Raw genomic sequence first — 26,300 nt, forward strand, 5'->3', positions numbered from 1 at the left:
TTAAGTCGTGAGAATTAACCAAAAGATCTTAAGGAGTTCTACTTATTGACCTTTTGTTGCCCATCACATAATGATATTCTACTCTTCAGTTCTGGGCTCCATCGCACACCTCTTACCAAGGTGTCTACCTATCCAAGAGTTCCAGAATCAGGGCAAAAAGAATAGGTGATATGGTACATCCCTAGCATATACTCCTATATTTAGGGGCAGGTTGCAGCAGTGTATTGTTAGTGTTATCTATTCAAGTCTTAGGACCTTGACCAATCTTGCTTAAAACATGAAACATATATCTTCATTTCGCTATGTTAAACACCTTTTCTGCATCAAATGACAAAATCATCATCAATTCTCTCACCCATTGTGGACAAGTATCAACAAGGTGAACCCAATTCCAACGTCACAGCTTTCAGCACACCATAACATTACATAACCATTGCCTTGCCATTGCCATGGTTTACCCATGCCTATTTCCTGCAGGATATACCGAGAATATTGGTGTGAGTTAAATTCCGTCAAAGGCTGGTCATTTTCCTCCATACATGGCCATGCCCCCTAGTTGCTTAAGACTTGAGAGGCTGTCATTCTAAAAGTGCCCTCAGTGCAGATGACCTTCTAGTCTCTGCTCAAGAGCCCAAGCCTATATTTACAGTTCTGATTAAATTAGTGAGTAATTTTGGTGACGCATTGAGATACAAAATAAATCAAAATATGATATTATGTAATAAAATTTGCAATATCTGAGCAACATCCTTTTTTAAGAATAATGTCAAATAGCAACTGTGAGGAAGATGAAGATATTTATGATGACACATTGGACGTTCTACAAAAAGCTAATTTGTGACTATGTTTGAAAGGGCAATATACAGTCCTTCCAGCAGGTCCAGCCAGTTACTGGATGGTTTCTACAGTAAGTGTACCTGCGTGGCTCATGGCAAGCTGACTAAATGTAAGGTAAGAGGGTGGGGTATCCTGGATTTATTGAATTAGTGCCAATTGCCACCATCTGGCATCTACAGCCTCTATTATGAATGCCGGGCCATCCCTCTGTCCTCTAAGATGTTCACGTGAATCACACGGGTATCTGTACCAGTTTAGCCATCAATAGTTTTAGAAATTAAAACTGAACATTTTAAGTAGAATTAATCGAGGTGGCCAGTCCCGACTGGCCAGCTGGATCTTCTTCACAGCAATGAGCCCTTCAACTTTTGTGCCCCTGTAGCTGCAACAGGGGCCAGTGAATTGATGGGTGCAGAGTAGTTCCAGTCCCAGTACAGTGAGTAACCCTTCAGTCTTCTTACCCCAGCAGTGAGTCAGAATCTTCTTTCTTCTTCCAGGTGTTCTTCCAGGTCCAGGAATTTTCATTCTTGCACGGTTTATGCTAAATAACAAGAGGAGTGGATATTGGATCTGGCCGCCCCTTCAAAAAAGGAGAATGTCATGAAATGCTAACACAAATAGAAGGGTGGGTTTAGCAAATAATTTTGGATATATATGATTTTATATTTTGTTCTTCCTTTATGGCACCGTTTTAGTTGGCAAGATATTGATGGGTGATCTGTGAGTTGTATGGGGTATATCTGTCAATTCTATTTTGTTATTACTTCAGTTTTTTTCTGTATTTGAATTTACTATTTAATAAAATAGTTTAATAAAGAGAGGTATGGCCCCAACTTTCAATTTTCTCAATCTGAGTGGGGTATTTTGCCCTTTGTATTGGCTATGCCACCAGGAAGGTTTGCTGAGCGAGACATTGGGTCCATTCTGAATGTCCTGCAGATCTAGCCGAATTCCTCCTATATCTATTTTTTTTAATCCTCCCTGGAATGGTGGTTGCTTTTCTCTATTGGGAACGGTTGAACAACATAGAATGTTTAAGAGAAAAATTATGATTTACCTCCCTGGTGCGGGTCACGACCAGTGGCCGACACCAGGGAGGGGGTTAATAAAGCTCTTCCGTGTCTCCCCCTGCCCCCCACCCACCCCTTTGTGACGTCAGCACGCCGAGTTACAATGTTGATCTCCCCATTGGAGCAGTGAGCATCAGAAGGCCTCGTAAGAAAGGGGAGACTCTCCCCTTTCTTATGAGGCCTTCCTGAAACTGTTTCCTGGCCCCTAATCGCAGCTGTGCTGCGGTCGGGGGCCAGGAAACCTGAAAAGTGTTTCCTGGCCCCTGATCGGGGGCCAGGAAACACTTTCAGGAAGGCCTCGTAAGAAAGGGGAGACTCTCCCTTTCTAGTGGAAACACCACTAGACACCAGTGATTTCACTTGGGGGGGGTCGGCCCCCTCGTAAAACGGGCCATCCCCCCCCCCCCCGGGGCATATATATTTTTTTTTAAAAAGACTCCCCCTTTTCTTACGAGGCCTTCGGGAAATTGTTTCCTGGTCCCCGATCGCAGCTGTGCTGTGCTGAGCTGCGATCGGGGGCCAGGAAACACTTTTCAGGTTTCCTGGCCCCCGACCGCAGCACAGCTGCGATTGGGGTCCAGGAAATAGTTTCAGGAAGGCCTCGTAAGAAAGGGGAGAGTCTCCCCTTTCTTACGAGGCCTTCTGAAAGTGTTTCAGCTGCGGTCGGGGGCCAGGAAACAGTTTCAGGAAGGCCTAGTAAGAAAGGGGAGAGCACAGCTGTGATCGGGGGCTAGGAAACACCACTAGACACCAGGGATTTCACTTGGGGGGGTCGGCCCCCTCGGAAAACGGGCCGCCCCCCCCTCCCCGGGGGCACATATATATATATTTTTTTTAAAAGGTAGGTGCCCCCAGGGGCTAAATTCTTTTTTTTTCCCCCCCCAAAAGAAAAAAAAAAAGAAAAGAAAAATGGATAGGGGGTCGCCCGTAGGCAGGGCGACCCCCTGTGGAGGCAATTTATTTTTTTACTTGTTGTAGGGTTTCCCTGGGGGCCATTTGGGCCCCAAGGAAACCGTACAACAACTAAAAAAAAATAGATCTATATATATATTATATATATATATATAGATCTATAGATATATGTATGTACATATATATATATATATATATAGATCTATCTATAGATATATCTATAGATATATCTATGTAGATAGATATATATATAGAGATAGATATATATATCACTTTTGTCAATATGTGTGTGGTTTCCCTGGGGGCTGCGATCGGCCCCTAGGAAAACCAGACCCACATATAAAAGTGATATATATATATATATATATATATATATATGGAAAATGTCACTTCCCCAGTGTCACTATCTAGCTCGGCGTGGATAGCACTGTGCTGATCCAATGCTTAAAAACTTTGCTAGATAAACAGATATTTGAGGTGAGCAAATCTAGAGTGTCGCTGGTGTTGCAGGGTGCTCCTTACTAGAGCTGCTTTCCACCTAAACTTGGGAACTACCCAGAGTTCTCTATTCTCTTTTTTTGCATATATATATATATATATATATATATATATATATATATATATGGAAAATGTCACTTCCCCAGTGTACATCTGTTCGTGGCATGAGACGCTGCAGATTCACATGCTGTGCATTATCCTGCCACCTAGTGTTGGGTTGGGAGTGTTACAAGTTGTTTTTCTTCGAAGAAGTCTTTTCGAGTCACGAGATCGAGGGACTCCTCCCCTTTCGGCTCCATTGCGCATGGGCGTCGACTCCATCTTAGATTGTTTTCCCCGCAGAGGGTGAGGTAGGAGTTGTGTATATAGTAATAGTGCCCATGCAATGGAGTAAGTATGTATGTACATAATGTGTCTAAAAGTGATATATATATATTTACAAATTTACAAATGTACAAGTTTATTGTTATCAACTTATAACGGCTACAGGCTCCCGGGGAGGTGGGAGGGCGCATGTGAATCTGCAGCGTCTCATGCCACGAACAGATGTACACTGGGTAAGTCACATTTTCCGTTCGATGGCATGTGTAGCTGCAGATACACATGCTGTGCATAGACTAGTAAGTAGTTATCTCCCCAAAAGCGGTGGTTTAGCCTGTAGGAGTTGAAGTTGTTTGAAATAATGTTCGTAATACTGCCTGTCCTACTGTGGCTTGTTGTGTTGTTGACACATCCACACAGTAATTTTTTTTTTGTTTTTTGTTTTTTTATTGGTTTTACACAGCAGATAACAGTACAAGCATTGATCAGGAATACTACAGGATCACATTTATCTGAAATAATTTTCCGTTTAAACATCCAAAACCCCCCCATTTACACACTTAACTAGCCATGTATCATTTCCAGTATTATTGTTTTCTGCTGCGTTGCACATAATGTTAGGCTTGAGCTGGATATCGGAGAGGCTCCCCTTGTGGTTGCTATGGGACATCTGCTGCTATGTTCGCTCTCCAGTGGAAACTTGAGGTGTACACTCTTGCGTTCGTTATCAGTAGGCAGTGGGAGTACCTGGTGTGCCCTGTGTTTTTACTATTTGTCCTATATCAATGTGCACATGATGGTTGACCCCTTTTTTTGGGGGGTGTGAAGATAAGCTCTTCGTCACGGTGTGCTTGTCTTAGACATAACCTTCACTGTTACGACTGGTTATATTCCGGTGAGTGTGGTTTAAGTGTTGTAGGGGCCCCATCATGGAGGTTTGTCGTAATTTTTTGCTTCGAGTTTGGATACCAGTGTTTCCCAGGTGTCGCACCCCGTGTGTGTCTGACCTTCTCGTGTCAGTTTTATGAGCACCTGGTGTTCTGTGCGGGCCCACTTCAATATGAGGGTATGCCAGGATTTCTGGTCCGGGGCATTAGGTGCTTTCCAGTGCATTGCTATCAGCCTTTTATACATCACATAGGCTAGGTCTACAAATTTGTGTAGGTGTCTATGATTTTTTGCCCTTGTCCTCATTCCCAATAAGCAAGATCTGGGATCCGCTTCCAGCACTAGTCCCGTCCGGTCTGATAGTAGCTCCACCACCCTGTTCCATTCTATTTGCACCCGGGGGCATTCCCAGACCATATGGTAAAAATGGGCAGATGGTTCCTTGCATCTAGGGCATGTCGGTGCTGTGTCGGGGAACATGCGTTTCAGCCTGGCCGGTGACAGATAACGTTTGGTGTATGTAATTGAACTGGGTATACCGGAATCTGGGGTTCCTCGATATCCCCCGGGCGTGACTCAGTACTTTCGGCCAGTCTTCTTGAGATATCGGGGCGGGAAGAACAGTGTTCCACCTCTCCCTGGCTCTTTCTAGGTTGGGTTTTGGAGATTTGCTTAGAATTTTGTATAGCCTAGAGATTGCTTTTGTTCGGGCGTCGTCCTGTAGTATGTGATGTATTATGGGGGACGTCTCTGGTTCTAGGGCTCCTGTTCCCCAAGTTTTTTTTAATTACGTGGCATATAGTGTGATACGATAAAAATTGACCAGGGTTCACATCTGTGAGGGCTTGGATGGCCTCAAATGGCATTAGTTTGCCATCTTCGAAACAGTCACCCACCAACCGTATTCCCGCCTCTGACCACAGTCGAGACGAGTGCAACGTTGATGTCTGTTGGTCTAGGAGATGCTCCAGTGGGACATACAGGGTTTTTGGGATCGCCCCGTGTCCCTTCTGGACATATTTCATCCAGCATGTATGTGCCGCAGCCAGTAGTGGGTTACTGGATTCATTTTTGGGGTGCTTATTTGCCAGCCATGTTAACAGGCGGGCTCCTTTTATCTGATTCTGCATCCATACAGACTCAGCAGCCGACGGACTGTGGAGCCATAGCTGCAGCCACTGTAGTTGCGCCGCTGCATAATAAAGCTCGAAGTTGGGGGCCTCCAGTCCGCCTATGTCCACCGGTAGCTGCAATGTAGAGAGTGCCACCCGCGCTCTGCTACCCCCCCATATGAGCTGCAGCAGCGTTGTGTTTAGGTTGCTAAAAAAGCTGCGTGGAAGGATGATTGGCAGTGCCGCAAAGTAGTATAGTAACCTAGGCAGAATCAGCATGTTTGCTATCGCTACCCTACCCGGTGGGGAGAGCGGTAATTTGTTCCAGAAGCGTAAGGATCCTTTCATGGAGGCTAGTGCTCTCCCCAAGTTGCCATCTCTGAGGTCCTCCGAGCTTTGGTATACATGAACCCCCAGATATTTAAATGTTTCAAAACACCATTTCAGGCGCCCACGTGGTGCCACCTCCTGCCTTTCTGGTGGCCATCTTGACAGTGGGAACACGCACGATTTGTCCCAATTTACTGCTAGGCCAGATATCCTACCCAATTCCGCTAGGAGTGCCATTATGGAGGATAACGACTCCGTGCCCTTCCGGGTATATATAAGAGCATCGTCTGCATATAGCGAGATTGCGTGGTATGTTCCGTTTCTGATTATTCCCCATTTATCTGCCATGGAGCGCACTTTGGCTGCTAGTGGCTCCATTGCTATCGCAAATAATAGCGGGGAGAGAGGGCAGCCTTGTCTCGTGCCTCTTGATACAGGAAAACTGTCAGAGATCACTGCACCCATTTTCACTCTGGCTTGCGGGTTGGAGTATAGTGTACGGACCCAGCGCACATAGTTAGGACCTATTCCCATCTGTCTCATTGTAGTCAAGAGGAAATCCCACTCCAGCGTATCGAACGCCTTCTCGATATCTAATGACATCACCATTTCGTTGTATGCTTCAGGGGGGGTATCCCCTATTACGCTCAAGAGTCTTCGGATGTTTAAGAAAGTGTTTGTCTTCGGGATGAAGCCGTTCTGGTCTTCATGGATTAGGGTATGAATGATGGGAGCAAGTCTATTGGCCAGAATTTTACCCAATATCTTACAGTCTAAGTTTGGAAGTGAAAGTGGTCTATAGGATTTGACGTCCGTGGGGTCGCGGCCCGGTTTAGGGATTACCACTATCATGGCCTCCGTCTGAGAAGGGGGTAGCAATTCAGTGGTCCAGGCTTCCTCAAACACCTTCAGTAGTTGAGGTTTCAAGCAGGGCGAGAATGTGGAGTAATACTCTATTGGGAGGCCGTCTATTCCAGGCGATTTGTTCCTGGGCATCTGTGATAGAGCTAGGTCTATTTCCCACGCCGTGATGGGGACTTCTAGGGTGTCCCTGTCTACTGGGATAATTGCGAAGAAAGACTCAAATTGTGTAGCTGTGCACGAGGTGGATTTGGTGTATAAATTCTTGTAGTAGTCTCTGAATTTTTCATTTATCTCTGCCTGTGTGGTGGCCATGGTGTGGGCATCCACACGGATGGCTCCAATGGGAGAATGCTGTCTATCTTCACGGAGTAACCAAGCCAGCATTCTGCCCGACCTGTCGCCCTCCGTTTGCAAGCGCATTAAGTGATAGTTGTAGTCGTGACATCGAAGTCTGCTGTCCGCTTCGTTATATTTTATGCGGATTGCTTTTAATGTTGTGTAGGGGGTTTCCCCCCGTGCAGTTTCTATTTCTGCCGATCTTAGATCCTTTTCAATTTTATTAATTTCCGAGTGAAGTGTGCGTCTTACTCCCCAGCTTGTATTGATGCACTGCCCTCTAATCACTGCTTTATGTGAGTCCCATTCCACGGAGCGTGAGTTTGCAGTTAGGTCGTTTGTCTCCCAGTACTGTCATAGTGTGGTGTTTAACGTGTCCACAAGAGCCGAGTCTTGGAGCGCCTCTACTTGTAATCGCCAGTTTGGGATCTCCCGTCTACTCCTGCCCCAGCCTAGTGATATTCTCAACGGTGAGTGGTCTGAGAGTGTTTTCGCTAGATATTCCTTTCCAGTCACTAAGGTGACTATGTCCTGAGTACCCCACATCATGTCTATTCTAGTATGTGTTCTGTGAGGGGCTGAGTAGAATGAATATTACCTTTGGGGGTGTGTGTTTTGTACGCCATATATCATAGAGCCTCAGGTCGCCTGCCCAGTGTTGCAGTGGGGTTATGATGTTTCTCCTTGCTACTGCGCTCGCTTGAGCGCTGGATCTGTCCAAAGTGGTGTCTAATATGCTGTTGAAATCCCCGCCCCAAACTGCCGGAGCTGATGGATTTGTTAGTAATGCCGGTGTGAGGGTGCCTAAAAATCCCGCTGTGCCACCATTTGGGGCGTATATACCTATTATTGAAAGTTGTTTACCGTCTAGCTGGCCCTCCATCACCACAAATCTACCTCCTGGGTCCACTCTATGTGCTGTTTGGTGGAATGGGACTCTACCTGCGATCCATATCAATACTCCCCGTGCGAAACACATCCACACAGTAATGTTTTGTGAATGTATGAGGCGTAGACCATGTGGCTGCCTTACAGATTTCTGTCATTGGTATATTTCCTAGAAAGGCCATGGTGGCGCCTTTCTTTCTAGTGGAGTGTGCCTTTGGTGTAATAGGCAGTTCTCTCTTTGCTTTAACATAGCAGGTTTGAATACACTTAACTATCCATCTGGCAATGCCTTGTTTGGATATTGGATTTCCTGCATGAGGTTTTTGAAAATCTACAAACAATTGTTTTGCGAAATTGTTTGGTTCTATCAATGTAATACATTAGTGCCCTTTTGATGTCTAATGTATGTAATGCTCTTTCAGCTACAGAGTCTGGTTGTGGAAAAAATACTGGTAGTTACACAGTTTGATTTAAGTGGAACGGTGATATAACATTTGGTAAAAATTTGGGATTTGTGCGTAGAACCACTTTATGCTTGTGTATTTGAATAAAGGGTTCCTGTATGGTAAATGCTTGTATTTCACTTACTCTTCTAAGAGATGTTATAGCTATTAGGAAGGCTACTTTCCATGTTAAGTACTGTATTTCACAAGAGTGCATGGGTTCAAATGGTGGACCCATGAGTTGTGTTAATACAATATTGAGATTCCATGAAGGCACTGGTGGTGTCCTTGGGGGAATGATTCTTTTTAGACCCTCCATAAATGCTTTTATGACTGGGATTTTAAAGAGTGATGTTGAATGTGTAATTTGCAGGTAGGCAGAAATTGCTGTGAGATGTATCTTGATGGATGAAAAATGCTAGCTTAGATTTTTGTAAGTGTAATAAGTAGCTTACAATGTTTTTTTGTTGACGCATGTAGTGGTTGAATTTGATTATTATGACAGTAATAAACAAATCTTTTCCATTTATTTGCGTAGCAATGTGTTGTAGTAGGTTTCCTAGCTTGTTTAATGACCTCCATACATGCTTGTGTAAGGTCTAGATGTCCAAATTCTAAGACTTCAGGAGCCAGATTGCTAGATTGAGCGATGCTGGATTTGGGTGTCTGATCTGTTGTTTGTGTTGAGTTAACAGGTCTGGTCTGGTTGGTGCTACTAGTATTAGTTTGAGTTTGTTTTGACTCAATTTGTTTACTAGATACGGAAGGAGTGGGAGAGGGAGAAAAGCATAAGCAAATACCCCTGACCAACTCATCCATAACGCATTGCCCTTGGATTGAGGGTGTGGGTTTCTGGATGCGAAGTTTTGGCATTTTGAATTTGCTTTTGTTGCAAATAGGTCTATTTGCGGTGTTCCCCAGCTTTGGAAGTAGGTTTGCAGTATCTGGGGATGAATCTCCCATTCGTGGGTCTGTTGGTGATCTCGACTGAGATTGTCAGCCAACTGGTTTTGAATTCCTGGGATGTACTATGCTATTAGGCGAATGTGATTGTGAATCGCCCAATGCCAAATCTTTTGTGCTAAGAGACACAGCTGTGATGAATGTGTCCCTCCCTGTTTGTTTAGGTAATACATAGTTGTCATGTTGTCTGTTTTGACAAGAATGTGTTTGTGGGCTATTATCGGTTGAAATGCTTTCAATGCTAGAAACACTGCTAGTAGTTCTAGTTGATTTATATGAAGTTGTTTTTGTTGAGTGTCCCATTGTCCCTGGATGATATGTTGGTTGAGGTGTGCTCCCCACCCTACCATGGAAGCATCTGTTGTGATCACGTATTGAGGCACTGGGTCCTGGAAAGGCCGCCCTTGGTTTAAATTTATAGGATTCCACCATTGAAGCGAGGTGTGTGTTTGGCGGTCTATCAACACTAGATCTTGAAGTTGACCCTGTGCTTGTGTCCATTGTGTCGCTAGGCACTGCTGTAAGGGCCGCATGTGTAATCTTGCGTTTGGGACAATGGCTATGCATGAAGACATTATGCCTAGGAGTTTCATCACCAACTTTACTTGATACTGTTGGTTTGGGTGCATGCTTTGTATTACTTTTTGGAATGCTTGTACCCTTTGTGGACTTGGAGTGGCAATCCCTTTTTCTGTGTTGATTGTCGCTCCTAAGTATTGTTGTATTTGACACGGTTGTAAGTGTGATTTTTGGTAGTTTATTGAGAATCCTAGCTTGTGAAGGGTTTCTATGACGTATTTTGTGCAAAGAGCAAATCTGTATTTTATGTAAATAGCTGAGTACATTAGTAAAGTCAGCCATTACCTGCGCTATAATACAAATGAAATGTATGTGCGGGGTGGAGGGCGGCTATGGAGAGATGAAGGGCACTTTTGCTGGGTGGTAATGAGGGAATCCGAGGAGGAGGGAGTGGGAGCACCAATAATGATTGTTGGACTGGGCGCAGGAGGTGCTAAAGACTGTGACGAATGGTATGTGACAAGGTGTTTTTTGAGTGTCTTGAAAGAACGGGCTGAGGGAAGAAGCGCAGGTAAGGTGGCCTCTACTGTATCACGTATCTCACACACACCATCGATTTTGTGACTGTCTACGTAGGCTAGTGTTTTAGAGCAACATTTTAGCCAATAGCAGACATGGCACCTTGATGGATGACTGCTGCCGTCACTCGGGTTATAGAGGACAGCTCTGACATAGGATCAGAGACTGAGACATCAGATACTGAGACAGCATCTGAGGGATAGGACAATGGCGCAGACTCTGGGAGTGATTTTTCAGTCGGAGGAGTCCCATTCGATAACTCCTCTTCCAGTACATTATGAGGGAGGTGATGAGGACAGTCCTGCTGTCCCTTCGCAAGCAGTCTGTGCAACTGGGTAATAGTGGGTTAGCCCAACCCAGAGAGCAGGTGAATGCGGCAGCAAGCAGAGAGAGAGAGAGAGAGTGCTCTCCTGGGAGCTCCCCAATTTAGTTCAGCCCTAAATTCCACTGCCCAAATCGTATTGTGGAGACATCAAAATTATCTATCGCAAAACAAACTGGTTTTGTAAGCCAGGCACCTGTGTTTTCAGAAATGTTTAGCTTTCTGGGATCCAGCATTGGTTTCACACCCATTCCTGTCACTAACTGGAAGGAGGCTGAAAGCACCAAAAATAGTAAAAATGGGGTATGTCCCAGTAAAATGCCAAATTTGTGTTGAAAAATTTGGTTTTCTGATTCAAGTCTGCCCGTTCCTGAAAGGTGGGAAGATCGTGATTTTAGCACCAAAAACCCTTTGTTGATGCCATTTTCAGGGAAAAAACCACAAGCCTTCTTCGGCAGCCCTTTTTTCCCCATTTTTTTGGAAAAAACGAAATTTTCACTGTATTTTGGCTAATTTCTTGGTCTCCTCCAGGGGAAACCACAAACTCTGGGTACCATTAGAATCCCTAGGATGTTGGGAAAAAAGGACGCAAATTTGCTGTGGATAGCTTATGTGGACAAACAGTTATGAAGGCCTAAGCGCAAACTACCCCAAATAGCCAAAAAAGGGCTCAGCACGGGGGGGGGGGGAATGGCCCAGCAGCTAAGGGGTTAATAAATGATGTAAAAACATAGCATTAAATAATGCAATTCTAGCATGGCATCACTTCTGAATAAGGCTCATTCTGGTTGTTGCATGTGTGAAAAGATACAGCCCCTTGCCAACTTTACTCTGAAAAGGAAGCCTGTTGCTTAGCGCTTTGTTCTACTTTTATTTAAAAACACAAAAAAAACACAAAAAAAGACCAGTTTCCCATTGTTATAAAAGTATAAATGTACTTCTTTTTTTCCAAACACCTCATTCAGTTTGCACTCATCACTGCATGCCCCAGAACTAACACTGAGATCTTGAGATATTAATAGGGTGCATAGATTAAATGGTTTGTGGTAGGTGGGGGGAGGGGGGCATGTTTACACTCACACTGTTTTAACAAGTAGTTCCAGTAAACATAACAGTTGCTTTTTACAAAGGCCCATGAAACATGTACTAGCATGGCCCAGTCATTCTAGATTAGGGAGCAATTGGCTGGAAGGGCACATGATGATATTGAGTAAGGAGCCACAGATGGTGGTTGGGAGAGCTTTCAACTTCTCTGTTCTGGGTGGGTAGTGCATTGACTGAGCCAAGGATCAAATCCAGGGTTTGGACTTGAGGCTGAGAGTGACTGACTGCTTGACAACAATACATTTACTGATAAGTAGAGTGTCTGGTTTTAGAAATGTCATTTTTGTTTTTGTACCTGTTGAGTTTAAGAGTCTTAAGTTATGTTTCAGTGGTCTATATCACAGTATTGAACATTCTTGTGATTTTATACTCACTGTCTAGATTAATGTCCAGCAGCATGTCCTAAAAATAAATATCCAGCAAGATAGAGATAATTAGCATCAAATTTAGAATATTTTGTTCTATACTTGGCTATATAAAATACGTTTCTAAAATTTCGGGATTCAGTTATTACTGAATTTAAAAATTGTGCAGAAATAGAAAATATAGGCACCACTCTTCTGTAAAATATGTCCTTGTTTTCAAATAAAGTAGACTTTCAGCTGGCTGAACGGTGTCTCTTACTAGCCACCAAAGAAAGACACCAATGTGCAGACTTTAGACAGAATTTAACGTGTCCTGCGCTGGAAACTTAAGAATGTGCACATCTGCCATTAGCGACAGGGCCTCTTTGGCTTGTCCAGTCTTCTTGCAAGAAGGCACATGCCACAAGGACCACTGTCGGCAACCAACACCATGCCACAGCTGGGGTTGAAATTAGCTATAACAGTATCATTCAACAGAACTGTTTTGCTGAACTGCAACATCTTATTGTGTGACAAGCTCCATTCTCAGTGGTAATTTTTCACGATTAGGTTTTTAGGGGTTTAGTCATGGCCATAAGATATGAAACATCCACACCATTGTACGACTGACATATAATGTGGGAGGGACTGTAGGGAAGTGCCACTGTTGGCATGGGTACCCCCTCCCACTTTCTGCCTGACATTGATGCCAACTTTGATTGCAAGTGTGCTGGGATACTGCTAACCAGGCCCCAGCATCAGTGTTCTTTTCCATAATCTGTACCTTTGTGTTCACCATTGGCACTCCTATGGCACACAGTTAAGTCCCTTGTAAAAGGTACCCATGGTACCAAGGGCCCTGTGGAAAGGGAAGGTCCCCAAGGGCTGCAGCATGTATGACGCCATCCTGGGGACCCCTCACCAGTGCTTAATTTGTGCTTGTTGATTCCGGTGCGGAGCACCAGCACTTATTTTTGAAGGCCGGCGCTTAATTTTCTGCCTCAAGCATTTACTGCAAGCAAAAGGCACATATGAGAAAGATGGAGGAAGAGAAAAACGAAAAAGCGTCACAATGGGAGAAAGCAGCAAGAGTGAGCTGACGGGGCGGGAGTGGCTTTAAATGGACTGAAGAGGCCCGAGATGCCTTCAGAATTATGCTGCCTCAGTATTCCATGTTCCTACATTTAATTGCAGCAGCCGCGTGTTTAAGAGGAGGGCTTTGGGCACCAGCACATTTTTATTGGCAAATTAAGCACTGCCCCTCACCAAGCACATGCACACTTCCTTTGCAGCGTGTGTGTGCTGGTGGGGAGAAAAAGGCAAAGTCGACATGGCACCCCTCTCAGGGTGCCATGCCCACAAACCACTGCCTGTGGCATAGGTAAGTCACCCCTCTAGCAGGCCTAACAGTCCTAAGGCAGGGTGCACTATACCACAGGTGGGGGCATTGCTGCAGGAGCAATATTTCCCTACAGTGTCTAAGTCCATTCTTGGACATTGTAAGTGCAGTGTAGCCATATTGAGTATATGGTCTGGGAGTTTGTCATTATGAACTTCACAGCTGCATAATGGCTTCACTGAATACTGGGAAGTTTGGTATCAAACTTTTCAGCACAATAAACCGACACTGATGCAAGTGTGAGATTTATTTAGAAATGCACCAGAGAGCATTTTAGAGATGCCCCCTGCATGTTAGCCAAACTGATAGTGCAGGACTGACCGGTCTGTGCCAGCCTGCCACTTTCAGACAAGTTTCTAACCACATCAGGTGAGGCTCTTTGTGCTCTTGTTGTCAGAAACAAAGCCTGTCCTGTGTGGAGGTACTGCAACACCTGGCTGTGAGCCTCAAAGGCTCAAGCCTTGGGTTACAGTGCCCCAGGGCACTCCAGCTAGTGGAGTTGCCCCGGCCCACCTCCCATCCCCCACCATCTGCCGGACAAAGCCCCACTTTTGGCGGCAAGTCCAGCGGGAAAATTAGGGAAAACAGGAAGGAGTGACCACCCCAGCTAGGACCACCCCTAAGGTGTCCAGAGCTGAGGTGACACCATCTCTGCAGAATCCTCCATCTTGGTTTGGACCAATAGGGTTAGGTTTGTGTCCCCCTCCCCAAAGGGAGTGGACACAAGAATGGTGTAGCCACCCTCAGGGACAGTAGCCATTGCCTACTGCCCTCTGACCCCTGAAACGCCCCATAATCCAGGACTTAAGGGCCTCCCTGAACCCAGCTCACCAGATTCTGGGCAACCTGACAAGAAAGAAGGCCTGCTAGGATGAACCCCCAGCAGAGAAGAAGGAAGATGACAACTGACTTGGCCCCAGCCCTACCGGCCTGTCTCCTGCTTCAAAGAACCTGCATAAGAACAGCAACGCATCCTGCGGGACCAGCGACCTCTGCCAAGCTCCAGAGGACTGACCTGTACCAAAAAGGACAAAGAACTCCAGTGGACAGTGGCCCTGTCCAAGAAGGAACAACACCCAAGAACTCCAGCACCACCCCGGATGCGTGAGTCCTGGCCACACTGCACCCGATGCCCGCGGCCCGTGTCCAGGGGGTCTAACCAGCTAGAGAGAGTCCCCAGGCGACTGTGCGCAAGTGCCCCCCCTAGGTTGACCTCTCCATGACGACACCTGCAGAGGGAATCCCGAGGACTCCCCTGACCGCAAAAGCTCTGGACGAAGATATCCCACGCCTAAAAGATCACTGCACCCGCAGCCCCCAGGCCTTGGAGAACCTGACCTCCGGTGCAGCTACGTTCAGCAGGACACCCTCATCCCTATCCAGCTTGTGGTTTGCCCAAGTGGACTCCCTGGACCTCGCCTGTAGCATCTGAGTGACCTCCGGGGTCCCCTCAAAGACCAGCATTGGAAACCCGACGCCTTGTTTGCACCCTGCACCCGGCCACCCCAGTTCCCCTGAGGGTGTGTGTTTGGTGCCTACATGTGGCCCCTTAAGTGCTCCTCTAAACCCCCCAGGTCTGCCCTCCGGAGTCACGGGTACCTGCAGGCAGGACTGATTCTGAGTGCACCCAGTCTCCATAGGAGCCCAGGTTAAATTTGCCTCAACTTTGACCTCTACACACGGCGGCCCGTGTTGCTGGTGGTGGGTGTTTGGGGTTAACTTGAACCCCAACCTGTGGACTTCCTAACACTTCCTAACCCCCTGAGACTGGATCTGTAAGTCAAGTACTTACCTGTGAATCATACCAACTTTTCTATCCCCCAGGAACTGTTTCTGAAAATTGCAGTGTCAACTTTTAAAACAGATAATTGCCAAAATTTGAAAAACTGTATAACTTATCGATTTCAAACAAAGTACCACTGATATATGTGTGAAATACAAATCTATTGATGTACTTACCTGCAACTTGAATCTTGTGGTTCCAGAAATAAAATTAAGAAAATATATTTTTGCTATATAAAAACCATTGTTCTGGAGTTAAGTCATTGAGTGTGTTTTTCTTCTATCGTCTATGTGTGTACGATAAATGCTTTGCACTGCCCTCTGATAAGCCTAACTGCTCGACCACACTACCACAAAAGAGAGCATTAGTATTATATACTTTAGCCTCTGTTAAGCCTCTGGGGAACCCCTGGACCCTGTGCACACTATGGCCCTCATTATGAACTTGGCGGTCGAGACCACCATTCCGGTGGCGGAGGAATTTACCGCCACCAGCATGGCGGTCTCGACCGCCACATAATGAAGGCAGTAGGGACCGCTACGGGCAGCCTTCCACCACCGCCAGGCTACCGCCGACAGGCAGCCTGACGATGGTGGAATTCTTCATACGACAGGGCAGCGCTGCAAGCAGTGCTGCCCTGCGGATAAAGAACCCTTGTTCCGCCAGCCATTCGCTGGCGGGTTCACCCGCCAGGGAAAGGCTGGCGGAAGGAGTGCTCCAGGGCCTCCCTGGGGGCCCCTGCACTGCCCATGCACTTGCCATGGGCAGTGCAGGGGCCCCCGTGCAGTTCCCTGTCGTGAAGTAAATCGGGCAGTGGTCTGTGCGACGGGTGCTGCTGCACATCGGCATTGACGACGGTTCCATGTGGAGCTGTCGGCAATGTTCCAGCCCAGCAGAATGTTTATTATTCGGCCGGCGGGGTCTCAAGGGGGCTGGCGGTCTGTGATAAGACTGCCAGCATGAACACGCCGAGGATTCCCACTGTGTTCATAATGGCCCCCTATTTCTCATTTTGATATAGTATATGCAGAGCTAGCTTCCAACAGGGAATTTATCTTGTTATCTTGTACCTGGCTGCTGAGAATTTGTATTTGAAGAATTTGAGACTTGTTTTGAGGAACCAGAGTGTCACTGTACACAGGACAGACCTTCACATTTGCAGTTGTTAAGTCACAGAATATAGCCGCTGGTTGAGTTCTTGGATGGACATCGCATTTATCAGTAGATCATCACTGAAGCTGAGTGAACCTAGAACTCTGCAGGTAACTCACATGGCATCTTACAATACGTCCACATCAGAGCATACCATAAAGCTGAGTTCTTCATTTTTGAAACCCAAGGAGTATGGAGAATGTGTTACATATTGTAATTCTTGATGCAACTCCTTCTGGTGTTAGCCTGCATTTACCCTGCATTGATATCTATCTTAGAGATCTACTTTGCCCCAGTAAGTTTTACTCATAATGCAGGTTTATGTGCCTCTCTCTTTATTTTGTGGTTAGACAGCCTCATATCAATGCAAATTCAGATCTGTTGAACTAATGTGGCCTTGCAGATGACCACAACGGAGAAATCCCAGGATGGACCCCTCAATCTTTTTTGGGCTTCTTCAGTTTTTTCAGTTGGGTCAATGTGCAGTTTGATGTACAGGTGAAGTCATGACTGAAAAAAATACAAGTTGATCAATGACTGCGGAACATCACAGAATTTGATCTGCAGCAATGAACAACAATTCAGGGCTGAGAATGGTGACCAAGGTAAGAGAATAACCTGGATTAGACAGAGGGGCCAAGGACTGGGAATGTAGGACAAAAGAAAATCTGGACAGCCTACTGATTTCTCATGCGAGCACTGTTGTTAAGATCTGACTTTTTTCCATGATACTCTACGATACTGCTGAGGCTGCACTATGAAGCTGGAGTGTGGGATTAGCATGGTGTAGACCATATGGAATATGCCAAGATCTCATAGTGTGTAAGCACAACTGAGTAGTGTTGAAACACTGATCTGTCATACATGCACACATTTCTTGGTGTCCACTGCTGCGCTTCATGCAATCTCCACAACTGTCTTCATAAGGTGTTCAACAAAAGCTTCAATTTACCATTAGTGCACCTGCCTGCAATCCCTGCACAGGTGTGGAGTCACCAATAAGATCTATGCCGGTTAGTTCAGTGCAGAGGAAGAGGAATGAAACTTGCATACTCTGGGCCACAGTCATTGTGAGTGACCCCACACTTGACGTACAGGAATTTCAGGCCTAGCCTGGCATCTAGGTGGACCCGAGAGTCTTCATACCTGCTTGCATAGTATAGTTGCTGACTTACCGTTTTCGGAGCTCCAAAATCCGGAAAAAGAGTAAGACACTTATGGATGTCCCACGTCAGGATGGGAGGAGGTGCATCTACCCATGATGGATGGAGGCAAGAAGGGTTCCCATTACAGCATGTGAGTGAAAGGTACTTTAGAGACAGATGTTTATGTGAACCACATGTAACTGCATTTGACTCCTGCTGTCCACATTTCCCTGGTTTGTTATGCTTACAGTCTACATATAATATTTTTGCCCCGATTCCTCAGGTGCATATCCAGCTTTTGAGGTATGATTCTTAACCTAGTGAGGTACACAATAGAGGATTTGAGGATCCTATAACCTTAATGAAGCCCCATAATGGAGGTACTATGATTATTTTACATAAAAAGTGTAAGATACCTATAGGACTTTCCACACACACGGACCAGGATATACGCCCATTTCTGTGTACGCTAATGACAGCCGACCCTCACATGTACTAATGCCAACGGGGTAGGTGTATAGTACATGAGCCGAGGAACAAAGGCTACATTACTAAAAAGTATGTCAGGTTAAAAGATGCATAGATGTAGAAACTTGGTCTAGTCCGAGAAGCACACCAAAACCATACAATCAACCAAAACATTTGTGGATTATTTAAACATGAATAATCATGAATAAGCAAATATGCTTTAAAACATCAAAGAAATGAACAAAACACAAGCATGGACTTGGGGTTTTCATACGCACCCAAAGTAGGTCCCATCCCGGTCAATGAAGTATCTCCCCTCGGCATCTGTTGGAATGTAATGTCTTCCGCTAAACATCGCCGCCAGCATTGTGTCTTCATAGCGTTTCAGTGTTGACAGCCTGGTAGTGAAATACATACCGCCCACATTAAGTGGAATGACTTCAGGGAACTGTAGGAGCAAACACATTAATAAATATGCAGGCATGCAGTAGACCTAGGAGGTGCCACGTTCATATTGGTGCATGGTAGTTACATGGGTGCTATGCTTTTTTCCCTTCTAATAATACCATGACAGGAAAATGTTATGACTAAGAAGTCTGAAGTGGCAAAATTTGTCAGGAACTTGTCTCATTTATAGCAGTAATTTAACATGCCAACACACAAGTTCTCCTTCCAAAGTCACCAAGTGTGTATTGAGGACATTCATAATAGACAATCTAGAACAGCAATTTAGAGTCATGTAAAACCCCATTTTCTTTCACATTTTGAAAACGTAGGTTCTCAATATAGATCTCTTACTCATAACTCCCACTTTGGCATCAACATAAAAAACCTTAAACATATTAGCACACATCTGGTCAGCCATGCATTTGCCCCGACGTCCCACCATAGATGCTCTTATGTGCAGGTATACCTCTGGGAAGTCAGAGCCCTCCATGCTCTTCAGAGTGGTGCACTCTCCCGACAGCCGGGTGCTTATGGCTTTGGTCTTTATGGCGCTCTAGGTGTAAACACCTTACTCTTGGCCGTGTTTCATATCAGGAGTTGCTACTGATTATTTTCCATCCCTTGCCTCAGGTTTCTCAATGCCTTTAGTTATCCATACTTGTTTCCATGCAGACTATGTTTTCCTTTCTTCTGGGGCTCTTCATCTAGGATGGTGGGATAATATTAAATGGTGTCTTTGATTATGCTAGCTCCATTCTATTACTGTATTTCTGCAATGCGTCGCTCATCTGTAAGTGGTATTGCTGAGTATCCTCCAAAGAAAAATGCATTATCTAACCTGTTGGCTTTTATACAGAAAGACATTTAAAACGGTCCCACAGAAGTCTTTGAAAGATAAAGTGCTTAATAAAGAAGCATTGGCAAAGCCAATAGGAGTCACCTGTGCAACTGTGTTTTAGCCATGTTGTACACCAGTGTGGCTGATGTTCAGCATGGCTAAAAGTTAGTGGTCTGGAGTGGGGTGGATGGGGTGGGGCAGAGTGGAGTGGTGTAGACTGGGATATAGTGGAAAAGGGTAGACTGGGATAGAGTGGAAAAGGGTAGACTGGGGTAGAGTGGAATGGGGTCGAGTGGGGTAGAATCAAGTGGGGTGGATTGGGGTAGACTGGAGTGTGGACGTTGATTAGATTAGCACGGTAGATTGGATTGGGGTAGATTAGGATGGGCTGGGGTAGATTGGAGCACAATGGAGTAGATTTGACTGTGATTCATTGGGTTGATCGGAGTGGGTAGACTGGAGAAGAGTGGAGGGCAGAGGACTGAGGTAGATTGGATTGGGGTAGATTAGAGTGGGGTATATTAGTGTGGGGTGGGGTTGATTAGAGTGGACTGAGATAGATAGGAGTGGAGTAGACTGTGGAAGATTGGTGTGGGGTGGATTAGAGTGGAGAAGGTTGGAGTGGAGTTGGATAGAGTGGTGTGCGGTAGGCTAGGATGGGTAGGAGTAGATTGGAGTAGGTTAGTTTGGGGTACAGTGGGGGTAAGGTAGAGTGGAGTGGGGTAGATTTGGGTGAAGTGGGTTAGATTGGACTGGGGTAGATTTGAGTGGTACGTGGTAGTATGGAGTGAAGTGCATTGAGGTAGAGTAGAAGGTAATGTGGTTAACTGGGGTGGAGTGGGGTAGATTGGGTATACTGGAAAGGGTAGACTGGGGTGGGGTAGATTGGGGTAGAGGGGGATGGGATAGATTGGGGTGGAGTGGAGTTGAGTAGATTGGAGTAGAATGATATAGACTGGGGAAGAATGTACTGGGGTAGTTTGGAGTGGGGTAGATTGACGTGGAGTGGGGTACTGTGGGGTAGAGTGAAGTGAGGTAAATTGCGCCGGGGTGGGGTGGACTGTGGTGAAGTGGGGTAGAATAGACGGAGTTGGGTAGTCTGAGGTGGGGTAGATTGGGGTAGGGTAGAATGGGATGGAGTGGGGTAGATTGGAGTGAAGTGGACTGGGGAGGAGTGGGCTACATTGGAGAGAAGTGGGGTAGAATTGAGTGGAGATCAGTAGATTGGAGTGAAGTGGAGTGGGTTAAATTTGGGTAGAGTGGAGTGTGGTAGAGTGAAGAGGGATAGACTAGGGGAGTGGGGTAGATTAGAGTGGGTAAGAGTGGGGTAAACTGGAGTAGACTGGAGTGGGGTATATTGGAGTGGAGAGTGGGGTAGGTTGAATTGGGTAGATTGGGGTGAAGTGGGATAGACTGGAGTGGAGGGGGTATTTGGAGTGGGGTAGACCGGAGTGCAGTGAGATATACTGGGGTAGATGGAAGTGGGGTAGATTGGGGAAGAGTGGATTGCAGTGGCTTGGGGTAAATTGGAGTGCATTGGGGTAGAGTGGAGTGGGGTAGAGTGGAGTGAAGTAGAGTGGAGTGGGTAGAGTGGAGTGGGGCAGATTAGGGTAGATTGGAGTGGTATGGGGTGGCTGATTTATGGTGTAGTAGATTGGAGTGAAGTGGGGCAGACTGGAGTGTGGTAAATTGGGGTAGACTGGAGTGTGGTAGATTGGAGTGTGGTAAAATAGAGGGAAGTAAGGTAGACTAGGGTAAATAGGAGCAGAGAGGGGTAGATATGAGTGTAGTGCAGTAGACTGGGGTGGAGTGGAGCAGAATGGAGTGGGGTGGGGGTGACTGGGTTAGACTGAGTGGAGTGGCGTAATATGGAGTATGCATGGTATGGTAGCACACTGCTGTTACGGAAACGCATTTCAATTTAAACGACGATTACATTTGCAGCAAAATACGTTTTTTTACTGCACATAAACGATAATGTGTGCAAATTACATCACCTAGTGTATTGATCTGTTTTGATCGTATTCAAATATTTGCTTCCACCACACTTCAGAATTACAAAGAAAATGTGCTTCATTTGTACTAATTCTGATATATTCTGAAACATCTTCACTGTTCTTTTTCTTTGTAGTACACAACAACAACAAAAATAAATGAACATCCCTTCCCGTTTTACATGGGTCCTCAGCAGGACTGTCACAAATTCTCTTGTTTTTAAGTCAGAGACGGAAAAATAAACACCGAGCTCCCTGGAAGAGAGAGCATGCCATTGGACCACTGCCTTTGATTGCACAGCAAATGCGACAAGAACAAGATTTAAAAGGCATTTTTTACTGGACCATGTTTGTGGAAGAATACAGTAAACACAGTTTAGGCAAAGGGAGGAACGAACTGAACCTGGAGAGCCTGAAGCAAATTAAGTCAGCAACTACAAAGCTAGAAAGTGTGTGTTATAAACCACAAAGCCAATGGTACTCGACGAGTGGAATGCATTCCTAGGTCAACTTTCTGAAAGTCTCCAAGATGTCTTTAGCAAACCAGGCAACTGCTCTGTCTGGTAGGCTGCAACCTAAAAAAATAAAATAAAAATAAAATAAAAAGGAGGCAAAATGTCCCAGTGGTGACTAGGGAATTAATATAATGGGATCGATATACTCAGCTTGTGCAAACTACCAAAACTGAGGACGTTTACAGGAAACTGAGAACGTAGTTGCGTATAGATATATATATATATATATATATATATATATATTAATTTTTAAAAAACAAAAGGTTATATATATATATATTGACTGAAAAGAACAAAGGTTACAGGCACGTTATAGTTAGGAAATAGAATAAAAAAACATAGAAATTCACTGAAAAAAAAACCAAAGGTTACAGGGACGTTATAGTCAGGCTCAGATTTTAACTCTACCAAACCATAGAAATTCACCAGTTATAGTTAGACTTACTTTAAGTAACTGTAACTCGTGCCTTAAGGTGACTATAACACGCGCCCTCGCCATGCACAGTTTTTCCGTAAAAAGTTTTACTGCAAATATTAAATTTATATTATCAATGTTGTTATGAAAGATGGCATGATTGCCGTAATTTGTGGGGTAACTGGCAGTGCATGTAAGGGGGCGAGTTATAGTTACCTTAGGGCACGAATTTTAGTTACTTGAGGTAACTATAACTGGTGATTGTTTTGGTTTGGTACGGTTTAAATCTGAGCCTGACCTCTGTTTTGTTCAGTGAATTTCTATGTTTGTTTTAACGTATAGTAATTTTAATTACTATATGTTAAGCCAACTGCCGCTGCACATGAGCACCCAACCTTGCACCATGCACAGCCTTCACCCCCACGCAAGGGAGGTTGCCTGCAAGACCTGGCCTGCAGCCAGATCCTGCGGCCAACACCCCCTAACCACCCAAAACCACAATGTGCACAGCGCTTTGGCTGTGCGGGGCGGGAGTTGGCTGCGGCTTCTCTGGGTGTAAGACGGTTATCTGGGGGTGAGACTGGCTGTCAGACTGTCTGTCTGGGTGTGAGGGTGTGCGCGGGTCTGAGTGGATGCATCAGGGTGTCCGTGGGTCTGTGAGTGGGTGTGTGATGGTCTGAGTGGGTGTGTGAGTGGATGTGTAACTGTGAGTGGCTGCGTAAGGGTCTGACTGGGGATGTGAGTAAGTGCATGAGGGTCTGAATGGGTCTGTGAATGGGTGCTTGAATGTCTGAGTGGGATTGTGAGTGGGTTCGTAAGTGTCTGAGTGGGTGTATGAGTAGGAGAATTGATTGAAATAGAGAGAAAGCAAAAAAAAAGTGAGACGGGAGAGTTTTTTCAGTCATTCATGCTGGATATAAAGAGTTATTTGTTTCCAATTTAAAATCACAAATGTTTTTTTTTTTCTAAATATTATATTTGTTTTTTATTTTTAAAAAAATTGAAATGAGTCCAGCTGGTCTCGAACCCCTAAAGCTCAGTGTGAAGGTATTTGACCTTCACACTGAGCTACAGTGTTTTTTTAATCTTTTTTTTTTTAGCCCTTTATGAGCTATCTGTGGACTCCGGGGGAACCCTTAAGGCCCTCATTGTATATTTCTTTCTTTCTTTCTTTTTTTAAATTAAATGAAATGGCCTTTACAGGCTACCTGACCCTGCAGGGGAAGCCTTAAGGTTTTATCTGCAGTGCCAATGCTTCAGGAAGCATGGAGCTGCTTTGACAGCAGCTCCGTGCTTGCTGAAACATTTAGGGCCTGATTCTAACTTTGGAGGACGGTGTTAAACCGTCCCAAAAGTGGCGGATATACCACCTACCGTATTACGAGTTCCATAGGATATAATGGACTCGTAATACGGTAGGTGGTATATCCGCCACTTTTGGGACGGTTTAACACCGTCCTCCAAAGTTAGAATCAGGCCCTTAATCTCTGTCCACTGCACGCGCGCAGGGGACAGAGATGAAAGCTCTGCTGTTTGACAGTGGGACCTGCTTTAAGGGTCCCCCTGTCAAACATCAGTGTTTGCTGTGGCTTGCCTGCAGCCACAGCGCTGCAGCCAAGCCACAGCAAACAGCTATGTCCGATAGGGCAGGAGCCAGCTGTGAAGATAGGCCCAGGGTCTGGTGGTGCCTGGGGCTAATGGGGGACCGAAACTGATCCCCTTTCAATTGTTTTCTGTTTGCCCGGGGGGGGGGGGGGGTCCGTGGGGCGTGGGGGCCATGGGCCCAACTGCATGTATCTATATAGAAGTCCTGGGGGGAGGTGGTCCCTGGGGCTTGGGGGACCCATGGGGACCCCCTTTCTTTTATTTAAAGATTTTTTTTATAAATAAAAATAAAATGCTTTTTAGGCCGGGCGGTTGGGGGGTGGGCCCTTTGGGACTCCACCACCAGAGCTAAGGAGCCACGGTGTTCGTACTGTGTCCCCTATTGTATTTACCTTTTTTGGGACTCGGCTGAAGTCCCAAGATGGCTCACAACACTTCAACGACTTCTGTTGTTGAAGTGTTATCAGCCAATCAGATCTCTGCACAAGATCAGGAGTGGTCGAGAATCCTTCGCGTCCCTAGATATACAAATCTGTTTTCCCCTTAATTTCTCGAGAACTTCTGAACGGAATTACACCAAAACAAAAAAGCACTTTTTCTGGACCAGGCCCTATCTTCCTGCCAAATTTGGTGTAAATTCCGTCCAGTAGATTTTGCGCTATCACTGTTCAAAATCCCTTTGGAAAAATGAATGGGGAAAACATGTTTTAGGACCTCTCTTTTTACTTGAAGCCCGCCCCTCCCCTCCCCAGGACAGATCACCCTGAAACGTTACAGGCAGCAGCTGACGGGACTGGCAATTTGTTTTGGAAAGTTTCGTGAAGATTCGTCAAGTGGCACCAAAAATATAGGCAAGTAAAAAAATGCTTTTTATATAGAAACTAGGTCCTAACTATAACTACCTAGTGGCAACAGCCAGAAGGTTATATATATAGGTGATTCTAGCACACTATCATTCTACGGCATTAAATCCATAAAAAATAATCCCAGAGCCGGTGATAGAACATTAGAGCTTAGACAAATGGAATCGAAGATGATTCTATTACTAGGTTCTGAATCTCCTTGGGGACACAACCTTGATGCTGAATTACATGTCCATCTAAGATGAAATAATGATTGTTCACTATGTTGATGGAGAGATTTTGAGTGTTGGGAGGTTTTACTTACATTTAACTGTGGTTACAACATCATTATTTTCATCGTTATAACCGCCACACAAAAGTGGTGGTTTTTCTGTTATAAATGAAGAATAGCCTTTCAAGATTATTCTTCCCTTAGAATTTAATACTTACAGAAGAGTGAAAATAGATATGCGATTTTTGTATTACATAAAAAAATGTTTTTAGCACTGTTTTGCACTAGTTATATACACTTTATTTAACATAGAAATAATTTTTATTAGCACTATGCACTTTAGTCTATGATCGGCCTCTTCTCAATTCTTTTTTACATGCGTATATCATGAAACCTACTACTTAGATCTAAATAGGTAAATATTGAATTCGTAACAAAGTATGTATTGCTCTCTGGATATTTATTCATAACATCAAGATATAATGAGACACAATTTTGAACCAATGTATCTATGGGTCATACTTAAATCGATAATATGTAGGTAGATAGTGAAGTGGTAACATATTTGATTGGAATAATGAATTTGATTTTAGATATTGTAAATTATAATTAGATCAGATATTAATTAGCATTGAATCATAGGATAATAATTATTTTATTGATTGGCTTATATGTACTGATTAATTTCTTATATATAAAAAAACTATTTAAAATATTTTTTAGCATTATGCAATATTTACAATATTTATGACAATTTTATTTGAAATATTTATAGTCATCAATAGATAGAAACTCACATTGAAAAATATGTCCTACCTATATTTGATAAATTAAATTGATGGAGGTTGATCAGAAAAATTGACAACATTGGTCCAAGTCACGTATTACCACATAATTTCATGCTTATAACATTTATTTAACGATTTTTAATATATTTAATTAATGTTATGTAATATGCATTCATGATAATTATGTGGCATGTATGTTACATTGGTGTTCAAATTGTCGGAAGGAATTCCTATAATGATAGCAAAGTTAAAACTTTAGGTTTTTGCATGTGTTAAGATGGCCGCTGTAGTAGATCACACTAGAAGGCTATGGAAATAAAGGATGGAGTTTAACTTGTATATATACG

General features: G+C 44.6%; 1 protein-coding gene across 2 annotated transcripts in view; it reads right to left on the reverse strand.

The window, feature by feature from the left end:
• KCTD7 (potassium channel tetramerization domain containing 7) overlaps nucleotides 1–26,300 on the reverse strand; it is a 190,998-nt gene that overhangs the window by 96,897 nt on the left and 67,801 nt on the right. The window contains exon 2 of one of the 2 annotated variants that reach the window (XM_069226873.1): nucleotides 18,556–18,675. In XM_069226873.1, coding sequence (XP_069082974.1) covers nucleotides 18,556–18,675 — 120 coding nt within the window. Of the gene's footprint in view, nucleotides 1–18,555; nucleotides 18,726–26,300 lie in introns of both variants that reach the window. The other variant, XM_069226872.1, reaches the window with a different exon arrangement.

Source organism: Pleurodeles waltl, chromosome 3_2 (genome assembly GCF_031143425.1).
Source record: "Pleurodeles waltl isolate 20211129_DDA chromosome 3_2, aPleWal1.hap1.20221129, whole genome shotgun sequence".
Classification (NCBI taxonomy): Eukaryota; Metazoa; Chordata; class Amphibia; order Caudata; family Salamandridae; genus Pleurodeles; species Pleurodeles waltl.